Here is a 14,608-nt window from a genome sequence, read left to right as displayed (position 1 = left end):
AGCTCAGGGAAGGTCATGGGGAAGATCTTCAAGGCAGAGGATCAAGTATAAATGCTCTAAGGTGGGAAGCAAGCTTGGTGTAATCAGGCCCCACAGGAAGGCCATGGTGACTTGAGAGTAGTGATGAGAGGACCTGGGGCCAGACAGGAGGCCAGAGAAATAGGCAGAAACTAGATTGTGTAGGCCTTGTAAGTCATGGTGAGGAATTTATGTTTCAGTCTGAATTTGTTAGGATGTATTGGAAGGTTTCAAGTAGGGGAGTGATGTGATAGGCCTTCTCATTAAGTCAAAATTAAATTCACTCAGAAATACCCAAATATAGCATCTCAGAATCTGTGTACATGTATTTGGATTACCATCATGGGAATAAGTTGTTTCCCCCAAAACCCATGTTGCAAAGAAAGAAATGGCTCTTTATTTTTTTCAACTGGAAGAGACTAAGAGAGTTTCTGAAATTTTTGCTTGTGGCTCCAGATTTCAATTTTGTTAGTATTAATAATAATCATGATCATTTTAAGGAAAATGTTGGGATGAATATGAAACTAATGTTGCTTGTTCATTTACTACATATCTGTTTATCCCACATGCAAGACACTACTTTATATTGTAGCCCTGTATTAGGATAAGCACAGACCTTACCCCATGAGTTCTTTTGGCTTAAATACATGAAGATGATACCCCCAGTTCATCAACAGAAATGTGTAGTTGTTTGGCAATTGACATGGATTTTTTGCTATTCTGTTAGCACTCTTCCTCCCGGTTCCCGTGGTGGATAGTGGCATGCAAGGAAATGACTGGCTAGGGATGATCTGAGGCCAGGGAACCCGAGGAAGTGACAGGTCACAGAGAGTAAACCAGTGACCTTGGAATCATGAGGAGAAGGTTCAAAGCAACCATTCAACAGATAAATGAGTATCTATATGCCTTGAATACCAATGCCTCAGCTAAGATTAAACTGTCTCTCTGAGTATGTGTCACATAGTAATATCACATTGCAGTGAGACTAAAAAGTTCACGTGTGATTCTCAAGCTATGTGATGTTATGGGGAAACCTTTTAGATCTTTGCAGTTCAAAGGTTCAGATCTTTTCCGAGTTCTGGCATCAACTGACTCGTGGCTGTGACTAGAACACCCACCTCTCTGGACTCAGTTTCCCTCCTCTGTCAAATAAAGTCATTGGGCTGATCTTTAAGGTCCCTCCAGCACTAATGTTTGATGATTTGATGAGTCTAAAGATTGCCTAGGCCTATAGGATAGAAATGATTGTAAAACTCAGTAAAAATTCAACTGAAAACCCTCTGCCATTTTTAGCCTGATAAAGAGTTATTTTAATTGCATGAGAACTCATCCGGCTTAGTAGGAACTATTGATTCTAAGTGGATCTGCCACAATTTTTTTTTGCCTCCGACAGTATCTCTCTCTAATGATTATGTCAAGGACGGGATAAATCTGTGATGACACAAAGCCAGCTATGTGAAGATTTACCCATATGGATAGCTAAGGAGAATGGGATATAACTGAGATTAAATAGGTATTTAGAAAAATCAGTGAATTACCTCAAAATGGGATTCTTTTTTGGCTTGTTCCACTAATAATGGTAGTAATGTAATCTTTGGTTTTTTGATTTAGCTTGTTGACTACTATCCATTTAGCTAATTAAGCCCTGATTTATAGCCTATGTAAAAATAAATCTTCTCTTAGCACTTCTTAGCAGTGTATGTGAATAGATTTGCACCTCCTAGTTTTGAGCCACTCAAGCTGTTCACTTCATAAGGGATTGGCCCACTAAACTACATTTCTGAGGATTCCAAATACCACCATGTAAAGCTTGATCTTCTTGAGATTGTTCATCCTTGCAACTGCCAGTTCATTTGAAAGATCGATGAGAACATGAAATGTTTTTTCTACCGTGTTTTCACTTTTCTTGCATCTATAATAAAAATGCCATTTTAGTAAATAAAGATGGCTCACCTCATTGCAGAAGTGTCTTTTTTTCATTCTCTTCCTGGTAGCACCCAGAACCAAAGCATAAGGTTTACTAACACTGTGGTTTTCCAGCTTCTTGTCAGAATCTGGAAACTACAAGCCAAAGTTAATGAAAGAAGTGATCATTTTCCTGCTTTAAACAAGATAAATACAAAACCAGTATCTTTATATATATGGAATATATATTGGTATAATATTTTTTACAGGGAAAAATAATTTTTTCTCTGTTCAGCTTTAGGAAAACTTGACATAAAAATATTTATATTTGCAAAATAGACTTAACTGCATTTGAAAAGGATAATATGCTCCATGTCAACATCTTACGAGGCATACTTATAAAGCATCTAGTGGTAAAACTGTTAAATATGAATTTTTAGCCTCTGATAGAAACAAAAATTGTTTCTCAAATATATTGGATAATTCCTTTATGGAACTGAAAGACTGTACACCTCACCTTGACTCAAAGAAAGGTTATTACATGTGGTTAAAATAGTTCTCATATAATCATATCATTAATGTGAGTAAAGTAGTGGTTCTTTGCATATCTTCCTGAAATTCTTATACTACTTGATTAAAAATCAAGATTAAAAATTTAACAAACATACTCAAATTTATACTTCCAAATGAATACTGGTTCCTTTGAAATAGTTTCCTGGGGAAGTTATGCCATTATTTTAATGATGTTATTGTTGCTGCAAATGGTTTGCAGTCCCTTCTTTTGAAACTGTTTTCAGAGCAACTTAACCTAGCTGGTAAAATTCATGGCGATTTAAATTTATTTATTTATTCATCTGACAGATATTTATTGAATATGTACTCTCTGTTAGTTGTGCTGATTTCTAGGTTGATGAAAATTAAAAACAAACAACATGACCCCTGCCTTTATCATGTTCACAATCTAGTGATTTTGTTTTTTGGAAACCACCAAAAGCTGAATTTGGTAAAGGTGAAGGATGTTAGTGAATACCATTTTAGTGAAAAAATGTTATGACATAAGGAGTTTTTTTTTTAGCCTCATAAAGTGGTTTTCAAAATTGTATCAAAGAGAATTTCCAAGAAAGAAAAAACCATTTTGTTCTAAGATAGTATCTTTGGAATATGTTGATTGCTTGTCATGGTACCTAATTTGAAGGGTAACATTCATTTAGATAGATGTTAACATTACTATTTTACTTTATTAGTTTTTAGGTGTATTTTGAACTTTATACGCACCAGCTTTTGTTTGGTTAATATGAAAATTCTAAGATAGGGTCCTGGTTTACCTTTGAGAAAACTGTTAACACAAGCTAGATACCTAGATATGATTGTCCTATTGATCTTTAGTTTTGCGTATGTATTTAAGTTTACATAAAGTACAGATTCTTAGCCTGTCCTTCACTACGTTCCTTCAGTTTTTACATATATGTGATTATACACTTGAGAATAAAATGAAAGTATCTAGTTATGCTTCATCTGAAAGTATGATTATGTCATAAATATTGATAAAATTGGACTAAAAAGCTAATTTTACTCTAGACATCCAATGCATGATGTCAGTAGAGAAAAAGAAGTCTCACAATGGATCCACAGAGGAGGGGCCCAGTGCACTTTTCTAGTAGTTTCATTTGTTGTAACACAACATGTTTGTTTCTACAGGGGGATCTTTGGATGTATATAGAAAAATTCCAGAGCATGTCCTTGGAAGAATTGCAGTGGCGGTGAGTATATGGCTTCAACTCTATGAAATCTGGGTGATTTAATCTCTATAGTCAAACATTATTCTCCTTATATCCTCAGGATTTTTTTTTTCTTTTTCTTCAATCCATGCTGACTGCCAGGGCTTTCTTAACTCTCTTATCATTATTTTCCTTTCTTCTTTTCATAGACCAACCTACAATAATGACATAGACACATGATAGTTTTCAGGCTTATGGATATTCTTTTTTTTGGCCACGCCGTGTGGCTTGCGGGATCTTAGTTCCCTGACCACGGATCGAACCTGGGCCCTGTCAGTGAAAGGGCCGGGTCCTAACCACTGGACTGCCAGGGAATTTCCTGCATATTCTGACCTGTTCTAGTTTCATGTGTTTGCAGGGACCTTACTACTCTTGTTAACCAGTAAAATTTCCACGATCTTCAGAAAGAAAGCTGTTTTAGGGACATTTTGTAGTTATAGGCATATGATTAGAAAATACTTTTAAAGCCTAAATTATTAAAATAAAACGATCCATAAGAAAATACTACTTTAGTCTTAAAGATTTTTGCAGACTTTTTATGTACTTGGTTTTTAATTTTTTCACCATGTATATCTGGAGTTTATACCCTTTGTGATTTCCTTTTTTCTATATTCACTAATTTAAACTGATGAACTATATCAACTAAACTAACATTACTATATAAACTCCAGATTTCAAATTTGGAATAACATAGGCTAAACAGTGTCTAAGAGAAGTCGTGGGTGATGTAATAGTAAACAGTTGCTAAACTAAAGGCGCTCTGATAACTTAAGCAGTTTAGTGCAGAACAAAGTGATTATACCATGTACTATTTAATTAAATGGCTGATTTTCACATTCATTATACATCAGACTGACAACACAAACCCTTTAATCCAACATGGACACTTATTTAGTCTTAGTTCATTGTAATTCACAGCTTTCCTTTTTTCTTTCTAATTATTAGTGAGAACTGCCCAGGGTGATGAGAACTTTCTTTCCTGATGCTATTGCTGCTAAGTAGCTTCTAATCTACATGTTTAGGTAGATGAGTATGAAATTTGACTACTTAAAGCACTATTTTAGATGAAAATAAAAATATTTCATTTCCTCTTTTAATCTCAGGGGGGAATGAATGCTTTGTGGCTTTTGGCAGTTCTTAGCTCTAAAGTTTGAAAACATGTATATTAAAGGGCAAAAAAAAAAAGGAGGGATACCAATTGAAAAAGCAAAAAGTATGAGTTCTATACTCAATTATCTATCAAACTTGGCTAAAATAGGAACCTGCCTTCTTCAGTAGAGGAGCTTGTTCTTCCTGGGCTTCATAAATCTTGCCTCCCTCTTGTGTAGGGCAGCCACACAAGGCCATCGGTCTTTTCAATTCTACTGGAGTGGGAAGCCTGTGAAGTGAATGGAGTCAGCAAAAAAAAAAAAAAAAAAAAAAAAAAAAATCCAGCTTCAATGCAGGGCTTACCTAATTGAAAATATGACAGTGATTTTAGTGAAAGGCATTTGAAATAAGTGCTAGCCCAAAGCATTATTTGCATTTAACCCTTACATTTTAAAAAAGGAGGCTGGTTTTTTTTTTTTCTAAAATGTGTCCAATATCACCAGCTTTTATGGCTTATCAGGTCATAGTAATGAAAATTGCCTGTGGCCAGAGTAAAAAAAAAAAAAAAATGGTTTTGATAATTTTACTCTTCATCTGCTACTTTTTATAAACTCTGCTAGGGCCTAAGCTTGTATAATACTTCCAAAGTGTGTTTTTTTAATGAAATTTTAGTAGACTACAGAGTTGGATAATCCTTTGCTGCAACTAACAAACACCAGTGGAAGGGTTCTACCAATCAAAATAATAAGACTAGCAGATTGATGGTTTGTAGGACATGATTTGTAAAGTAAATGTTCTCACAGCCTGATTGGGTTCCCTGTATCCTTGACCATCACTCCTCTAGTGTTCTGAAGACAGCATCAACATCATTCCCTTGAGTTCCCTCAGGGAGGCCAAGGAAGCACATGGGTTCTTTTGCCAAGTCAGAAGGAACAGAATCAGGAGAGAGGAGGGAAATAGGTGTATATTGAGTACTTCTTTATGAAAATCATTGATAAATGTTTTATATACAAATATTATGTCATTTACCCTTCACAGTAACTCTACAGATGATTGTACATATTTTATACAAGTGCAAGATGAGGTGTAGAAAAGTTAAACAGCTTGCCTAGAGATATCATGTAGCTAGTCAGTAATAATTAGAACCCAGGGCAGTTTGACTCCAGGCCCCATACCTTTTCACTCTGCTTTCCTAAGAAAATGAGAAAAAAGAAGAGGAAGAAATGAAAGGGAGAATGAGGTTTAAAAGTAAAAAAGAGAAGTATGAATGAGAGAATACTAGAGTAACACATACAACTGCTTCAGATTCTTTTCATGTCTTAGAACCACATCTAGGCATCTCTTCCTCCCCAAAGTAACTTTATTTTCCAGGTTCTAATAGTCTGGCATGCTATACAGGTCCACAGATCCAACATTCATTACAGGATAGACCCCTGTCAGCCTTTATGGTATGTTGTTCAAATTTTCTCTTGATGGATGTATGGCAAAAGAATATTTTCCCAGAAAAAGAAATCCATATAAACTGGTTGATTTCAGCCTTAGAGCTTGCTCAGTGATTTTTATTACTTTCCGCTGGAATCTGGTCTCCTATAAAGAGGAATGCCTTTCTGCCTTTCCCTGCCATCTAACACATTTTATTTTTCCTCTCATTTCTGAAGCAGTGACACTGTGTACTGTATTTTGAGTGCTAATGTTGATTGAAGTTGTCCCTGAAAGGCTGTGCACTTGACATGTCAAGGAGTGAGTGACTGACAGCAGATATAAGTACTTTTAGTGTCAAGGCGTTGTCAAGTCATTGTGAAACCTAGCTTACTGAATACCAATAATACCCTCTAGATTTTCAGTGGACAGATTTCTAGCTCCCCATGGTTTATTCTTCTTCTAAAGGAAAATGTAGTCTATTTTGATAAAGTTAGAAGAATAATATTTTCTTTTTGAATCTCCAACAAAACTTATAAATTTAGCAAGTATCATAAAATCAGTATTTGTTTTACTTTTCCTCTGCCTGATAATCTGAATATGGTGGATTTCCTTCCCCTGTGTGTTTTCTGATTATTCATTTTCTGTGGGACTAATTTTCAGTGGTGAGTTAGTTATCTTTAATGGGAGAGCTTTAAAATATGCAACTAAGCTTATAAGTTGAGAACTTTAACCCTATTTCCAGAGCTCAGAGGGTGATTACTTCCAGCTAAATAAGATGACCTTGTCCTACTACTCGAAGAAAAAATTGTTTTTATTATTGATGTTATTTTCATAAGCATTTAAGGGAATATTTTTGTCCTGTTTCTTCCTTCTGTGTTAGTTATTCCTATTTTCATATTTTCTTTTTTTACTATCTTACTGTTCAGAGTACATATGTTTTATTGTAATGCCACTTAGTCTGAATCCTGGAAGAAATCATTTGCTATAGATATGTATTCTGTTCTCTTAAAATAGAAAAATATATCACAGAATTGATTATAATGTGTTAGCAAATTTTTCAAGAGTACATTCCACTCAGTGAGAACAATTAAAATATGTTAACTTCTGCTCAGCATTAGTTGATATAGATTTTATCTTCTTCTAGACCTTTAGTATTTGGAAATTGGGTTTTTCCCTTGGCATTTCTATTTTTAATATTGCCCTTGGTCTTTTTTGATCAACTAAAATCCTTGCATATTTAGCTCCGACCCTCTTTTCATCATTCTCAAGATATGTAAATTACTCAGTTACTTCTCATAATGGTAGTTTTTCTTTTTCTTGTATTACTGACTCACCTAAAAATTTCTATAATGATGGGTACCTTAAAATTCTTACAGTAAATTTTTAATAATAGTGGTGTGTTCATTGTATCTGATACCTAATTATAAATAGTCAACCTTGAAATTGGTAAGTTCACACTCATGTGCATACAGGGTCAGTGGGTATGAATAAAAACATATGCATCTCCTTTTACAGCAATTTCTATATAAAGATTTTTAAAGCTTTTAATGATTAAATTTCCCGTACAGAAGGTAGCACTTACAACCCCTGTACTTAGGGTCTTGGAAACATGTTCTCTTCAGTACCTTATTCGACTAATTACTCTTAACTCAGTCTGTTAAATTAAAAAAAATCTAAAATCTAACTCAGATGTTTGTATTTTCTCATTTTATTTCTTTTACTTGCCCTTTCAATGTTGTCTACATGATTCCACACATACTTGCATCAGTCAGACTGGCTTGTGAGGATCATCATCTTGATATACTTTGTTGTTTCCTACCCTAATAGCATTTAAAATATTTGGGGGAAACTTTGTATTTTGAAATTATTTTAAACTTCCAGAAAACTGGTGAGAGTAATACTAAGAATTCCCAAAGATGCTTCACCCAGATTCCCCAATTGTTAACAATTAACCACATTTGGTTAAATATATATGTACAGATTTTTTTCCTGAAACATTTGAGAATAAGTTGCAAATATCATGACCCTTTACTCCTAATTACTCCAGGTGTGTATTTCCTAAGAACAAGGACATTCTCTTACATCATCACTGTATATGGATCAAAATCAGAAAATGAGCATTGATACATCATTATTATCTAATCAACAGTCCTTATTCAGATTTTGCCAGTTGTCCAATAATACCCTTTATAGACCAAAAGAAAAAAATTTTCTAGTCCAGCATCCAGTCTTGGATTATACGTTGCATTTAGTTGTCATGTCTGTTTAGTCTCTGTTAATCTAGAACAGTGTCTCAGTGTTTGTCTTCCACAACCTTGATATTTTTGAAGAATACACTGCCCCAACACTGATCATATATTTTTACCTTGGCTTGGATGCTTTTTTCACTTTTCTTCACATCAATTGAATCTGTTACTCAGGGCCTGGCACTCTGGTAAAGCCTTCCTGACTACTGTCAGGGGAAGCAGTCTTTAGTCCACCCATTGCCTTCATTAGTTAAGTTTTTTAAAAATGTCTCTCCTTGGTCATAAATGTCATGACTTAAAAAAAATTTTTTTTCATGTACAGAAGTATAGAAAATAAGTGAAAATCTTTGTCCCTTTTTCCGGTCCCTCTCCTTTCTGCCCACACCACCACTGAGAACTTTGTCAATGGACTTCCAGGTCATATTATGTGCACACATATCCATTTCTTTCATTCATTGTACCTTATCTTCAGAACACTGTGAGCTCATTAAAGGAAGGAACCTGTAGCTTATACATTCGGTGTCCCCACAGCGCCTGACACAGAAATGGGAGGTGTTCAATAAATGAGTGTTGGTTAACAGACTTTGGAAGGAAGAAATTACGGCTGATATGATTATGTGTTTAAATGTGGAAAGTTCCTTATAAAAACCATCATTGTCCTGTTTTCTCTTTCTCAATTTAGGTCGTTAAAGGCCTTACTTATTTGTGGAGTTTAAAGATTTTACATAGAGGTATGTACTGAGCTTCCAAGCTCTGACTTAATTTGGGGTAGGGTGGGGAGCTCTCCCTATACCTTGATTTTTAAAGTGAATAAATGATCTAATATTTAAGCCAGGTGATATATTTGGTAGTCAGTAAGATGGCTGCTTTATAAATGTTACTTAAAAATTTTTTTCTTCCTTAACTACTCTGATTTAGATTATAAACTTGGTATTGTATTTTTGTGAATAATGTTTACCAAACATGTAAAACGGTGTTTCATAGTATTTGGAAATGACAGGATCTTATTTTTCTTAACTCTAGTTAATTGCAAAACCTTCACTTTCTATACAATTGCATCCCTTCCTTTTATTAACATTTCAAATATCCTCATGCACTGTTCCTTAAGAGAGTGCTTTACGTACCTTGAAAGTGAAACTTTAAATAAGGGATTGGTAAGTGCATCAGCAATTAGTCTCCTAGTCTATTAACAGAACGCATGAGAAGAATAATCAGATAACTGTTGAATGTTGCAAAAGGAACCTCCCTTTGCATTTTTTAATATTCCCAAAATGTCTGAATTCATTTGGAAGTTGGCCTAATGTTACTAACTACTGTTTAATTTTACACGTCTGCTCAGCCTAGCTTTATGCACATTTGGAGAATGCAGCAACATACACATTAGATGTGATGAAAGGAAAATTTTGTGTTTTTTTTTTAAGGTATAAGGTATGAGAGAGAGAAAACAACTGATGTCTTCAATTGTAGTATCACATCTGTCACTAAGGGTTTTTTTTTTGTTGTGGTGGTTTTAATATCCTAGTGATTCCAAATTTGTGCTTAAATCTTCCTTCCTCTTTTGAAAAGGGTATGTAGATTTTGACAAGCAGAACTTTCAATTCAGTTCTTCAAGGTGTTTATGCTGATTAAATGGAATCATAAACCAAGTTTTTCTTTAAAGCCAGTCCACTCTATTTCTAGAGTATATAGTTGGTATACAATGTAGATGTAGGGAGAGTGAGCTGAGTGTGTATTATTCTTCCTGGGAATAAATAAGCATATGAATACATCTGGTGGGTGAGAAAAAATGGAGCATTTTCTCCTCCAAGATTAAGAGAGAATGGTCGTTAACATAATATGACTTATATTGCGTCCCTGTACTCCCACCTCCCCACACTCACCAACCCATAAAGTGGTTATAGCCATTTTAGTAGGAATTAACACAGTGGTCAATTCTTGTCACTTTATTGATTTTTATGGACATCTGCTATCCATTTGACAAAGGAACTCAAGGAAGTCATCAATGCTCAGTAGCAAAGCCTTCATTAAAAGGACCTTGCCATGGAAATGCAAATGTTATTTTTTAAATTAATTTATTTTTATTATTTATTTTTTAATTTTTGGCTGCGTTGAGTCTTCGTTGCTGTGTATGGGCTTTCTCTAGTTGTGGTGCGCGGGCTTCTCACTGTGGTGGCTTCTCTTGTTGTGGAGCATGGGCTCTAGGTGCGTGGGGTCCAGTGGTTGTGGCACCTGGGCTCAGTAGTTGTGGTTCGTGGGCTCTAGAGCGCAGGCTCAGTAGTTGTGGCGCATGGGCTTAGTTGCTCCACAGCATGTGGGATCTTCCTGGACCAGGGCTCGAACCCATGTCCCCTGCATTGGCAGGCGGATTCTTAACCACTGGACCACCAGGGAAGTCCTGCAAATATTATTAAAGAGATCCTTAGGCTCATCCTGTACTGTGGGCACACAGCATAATTCTGGTTTATAAGGAATTCTCACTAGCCATAACTTTCTGTGAGGACTCTTAGTAGCACTAAGAACTATAGTAGATAGGAAAATACTATTCAGTTATTCTGCAGTCATCTTTGTTTTTCTTCTTTAAAATCATTGGTTTTAGTTTTACTCTTCATCTGGAGGAATAATTGAATTTTTCATTCAAAATGGCATCTTGATGGCCATGTTTCAAATGGATTTATGTCTGGATCTAAAAATAAAGTCTAAAGTGTTCGTCAGAGTCCTCTACAACCACCCTATAATCACTGTGGGCAAGTGTGGTTGACCAGAGCCTCTCAGAGGTGGGTAGGTCCCTCTCCCCAGCTGTGGTTGCAGTTTGGGCTAAGAAGGGTTCTTTGATCAGTGACGTATGAGGGCCTTAGTGGTTTGACTGATTTTGGACATAGAGGTTTCAAAAAGGAATCCTAAGCCTGTACTTCTCTTTTTAGTCTGTGCTGGCCAGTCCAGTTCCCACAGAGAGTAACCACTATAAAATGCCACTGGTTATGGAATGAAGATATCTGTGAGAGGCTGAGTGGGGATAGTGGTAGTGGGCCAGCTAACCCTCTCAAGGGATTTCAGTTTTTTAAATTTATTTATTTAATTAAAGTATTGATTTACAATGTTGTATTAGTTTCAGGTATACAATGTTGTTAGGTACAGCAAAGTGATTCAGTTATACATGTATACAGATTCTTTTCCCTTATAGGTTATTACAAAATATTCAGTATAGTTCCCTATGCTATACAGTAGGTCCTTGTTGGTTATCTATTTTGTATGTAATAGTGTGTATATGTTCAGTTTTAAATAAATACCAGTAAGTGAATGTGCATCTGTCTAGATGGAAAGACTAATGAATTACAGTGCAGATGAACAGTTATTCCCCAGTAATTATGGGTACTCAGCTATACAAATAGTATGCTGTGGTAGTATACCTCATTAAACATATATGTTTAGCTTTTGAGTTTCCTTGTTATTTGTGGAAACTTTTACCTTCCAGATTTAAAAGTACGTGTTTTTATTGAAGAGTAGAAGAAGCCAGGTGTCCCTGAAGAATTTTGTAAAGCTTTGTCATGAGAAATTTACTCTAGATTGAGTAGTTGTTAACTTAATATTTTAGAGGTTTTGTCTATATTTAATAACTTGGATTTCGTAAAAATAAGATTAAAGATGCCTTTTTGTTTACCAAAAAGCTATCTAATTTTATCCTTGATTAAAAAATTGTACCTTTTTAGATCAGTTCAATTAAAGATCGGAGCTTTTAAGTTCAGCTAAGGCAATTAAATAGGTAATATACTTGTTTATAGACTTTTGCTATGTAAGCTTATTGCTGTACCTTCTTAAAAGCACATATCCTCATTTTTGCTTTCTTGAATGATGATGGGAGTTCTAGGTGAATATGTGTCACGTTGTCAAATCAAAGACAGTGGTCCTTCTGCGGGAGGGGGAGCCCCCGGTACAAGTGCTGTGAGAAGACAGAGTGAAAAGATGGTGAAAGAGAAGCACTAATGAGTGATCTAAGCCTCCTTCTCCTTTGTCTCGGTCTAAGTACCTGTGTTCTCCTCTGACTGTCATTTTCTTCCCTACCAAATGCCGCCCCTAAAGACCAGGGTCTTGTACTTATGAACACAAATTTTAAAATATTAAGAAATGGATATATATTCAGTTATCTAATGAGAAAAGAGGATAAACTGTTTCTCACATTTAAATGGCTTCCTTAAAGTACAGTGGTCCTGGATTTGTAGCTGTAAATATATGTGTGTGTGTGTGTGTGCGTGTGTGTGTATGTGTATATATATATGTACATATATGTGTGTATATATAGGTATATACATGTGTATATATAGGTGTGTATATATATATATGTATATATATATAGTGGAATTTATAAAATATAGTTAATGACTTCCAGACAAGCTGTTGAAAATCGAGTCTTTCCTATAGTGCAAACCCCATGAGGACTGTAGAGCAGAGTGAAATCTGAGCAACAAGCAGCGACAGACCACCGATCCATCCCATGAAGCTTGTTAGTCTGGTACAGGTTAGTTTATTTGTGTATTATGTAAACTGTAAATTTTTTTAGGAATTGAGGTATATCAGTTGCCATTCATAGTGGATCATCAAATGTTATATTCAACCAGGTTTTACTTTTGTTTATTTTGTTCTTTTTAAGATCTGGTTGAGATGATATATGTGAAAGTGCTTTATAAACTATCAAATATTTGTAATGCAGGTATGTTTTAATTATATAATAACTGTTATTAGAATTAACCACTTTATCCTGTTAATAAGCATACCTCACTCCCAAATCAAGCCAGGGAGAGAGTTTATTATACTTTGTATTACTAGGTGAAAAATTATGAAAATCTTTTCTTCAGGATAAACATGTGGTATCACATGAGGAAATAATTATTAAAACTGTTTGAAACTTCCACCAAGATAAACTACTGTGGAAAAATTGTCTTTATTAAAAAGCATTCGTGTGAGCCCTGTGAGCATAGCATGTACTGACTGAGTAAAAACAAAGAAAATGAACAGTGAGAAAGTCTGTTAGGCCAGATCCGACATTACAGCAAACATTGCAGCGTAACTTCAAAACATACATCGCCACTAATGAGGTGAGAGCCCTGCATATTAATAAACCTACAGCTCCAGTCACAGCCATCATTACCCACATCAAACATAAATACAAGATTAACACCTATGCCATTTCTTTGGAAGATGTGAGAATGCCCTGGCATTAACTGCTCTCTCTTTCCCTGAGGATAATAAATAGAAATGGAAGGGTAATGAGAATAGAACTTAGATTAAGAAAATAAAATCGGCAGTCAGGCTGGGGCAGTCTTAACACAGATGGAGAAGTTTATAGAAAGAAAAAAACCTAGATAGTTGGTGTCCCAGGATATTTTTGTATATATGAACCTGATTGGTTTCATCAATTTTCTCTAACAGGAGAGCTTTTTTATATTTTATATTATATATATATGTATTTAAAATTTTTTTTTGTATTATTCTGAAGGCAAATGCTGCCCAAATAGATTTGCGATTGGAGAAAGTAAGTGTTGTGGTTTCAATAGGCATGTTAGAAATTTCATTTTCTACCCCTGGCTCTACTTTTTATAAATCTGGCCTCATACATATTTTCCATTTGGTGCCAAAGCCAGTGTTTTTAGTTTGTTCATGGAGCAACTATTTATTTTTATCCCTACTGTGTTCCAGGCAGTTGTCTATGTAGTTGGGATACATCGATTTGTATAAAACAAAAGATTCTGACACTCATGGAACTTATACTCTAGCTGGGGTGGGGCAGGGTTGGGAAAGTAATGTCCGTAAGTAATGAACATAATAAAAAAAAAAAATACGGAGTGTGTTAGAGGGTAGTTATTAATAGGGAGAAAAGAAAAAGTAGATCAGGCTTAGGGGAGGCAAAGGGCAGGTTGCAGTGTTCATCAGGTAGGCCTCATAGAGAAGATGAGATTGAAGCAAAGGCTTGAAGGAAGAGAGTTGCTAGACAGGAAGGTATGTGGGGGAGCAGAGCAGACGATGCTGGTGGGATGTGCGTGGCGTGTTCGTGGAACAGCAAGGAGGCCAGTGTGTCACGCTGAGGATAGGGGTGAGGGTATTATCAGCTGTTAGGCAGTGTTACAGTAACCAGGTGAGTTATAGAAGCTCAGGTCA

General features: G+C 35.4%; 1 protein-coding gene across 3 annotated transcripts in view; it reads left to right on the top strand.

The window, feature by feature from the left end:
* MAP2K5 (mitogen-activated protein kinase kinase 5) overlaps positions 1 to 14,608 on the top strand; it is a 263,835-nt gene that overhangs the window by 101,725 nt on the left and 147,502 nt on the right. For all 3 annotated transcript variants that reach the window (XM_059915478.1, XM_059915477.1, XM_059915479.1), the window contains exons 12-13: positions 3,622 to 3,683; positions 9,141 to 9,189. In XM_059915478.1, the coding sequence (XP_059771461.1) occupies positions 3,622 to 3,683; positions 9,141 to 9,189 (111 nt within the window). The remainder of the gene's footprint in view (positions 1 to 3,621; positions 3,684 to 9,140; positions 9,190 to 14,608) is intronic.

The sequence above is a fragment of the Balaenoptera ricei genome, chromosome 2 (assembly GCF_028023285.1).
Source record: "Balaenoptera ricei isolate mBalRic1 chromosome 2, mBalRic1.hap2, whole genome shotgun sequence".
NCBI lineage: Eukaryota > Metazoa > Chordata > Mammalia > Artiodactyla > Balaenopteridae > Balaenoptera > Balaenoptera ricei.
Note: the sequence above shows the minus strand (reverse complement) of the source record. Positions and strands in the feature narration are given on the sequence as shown.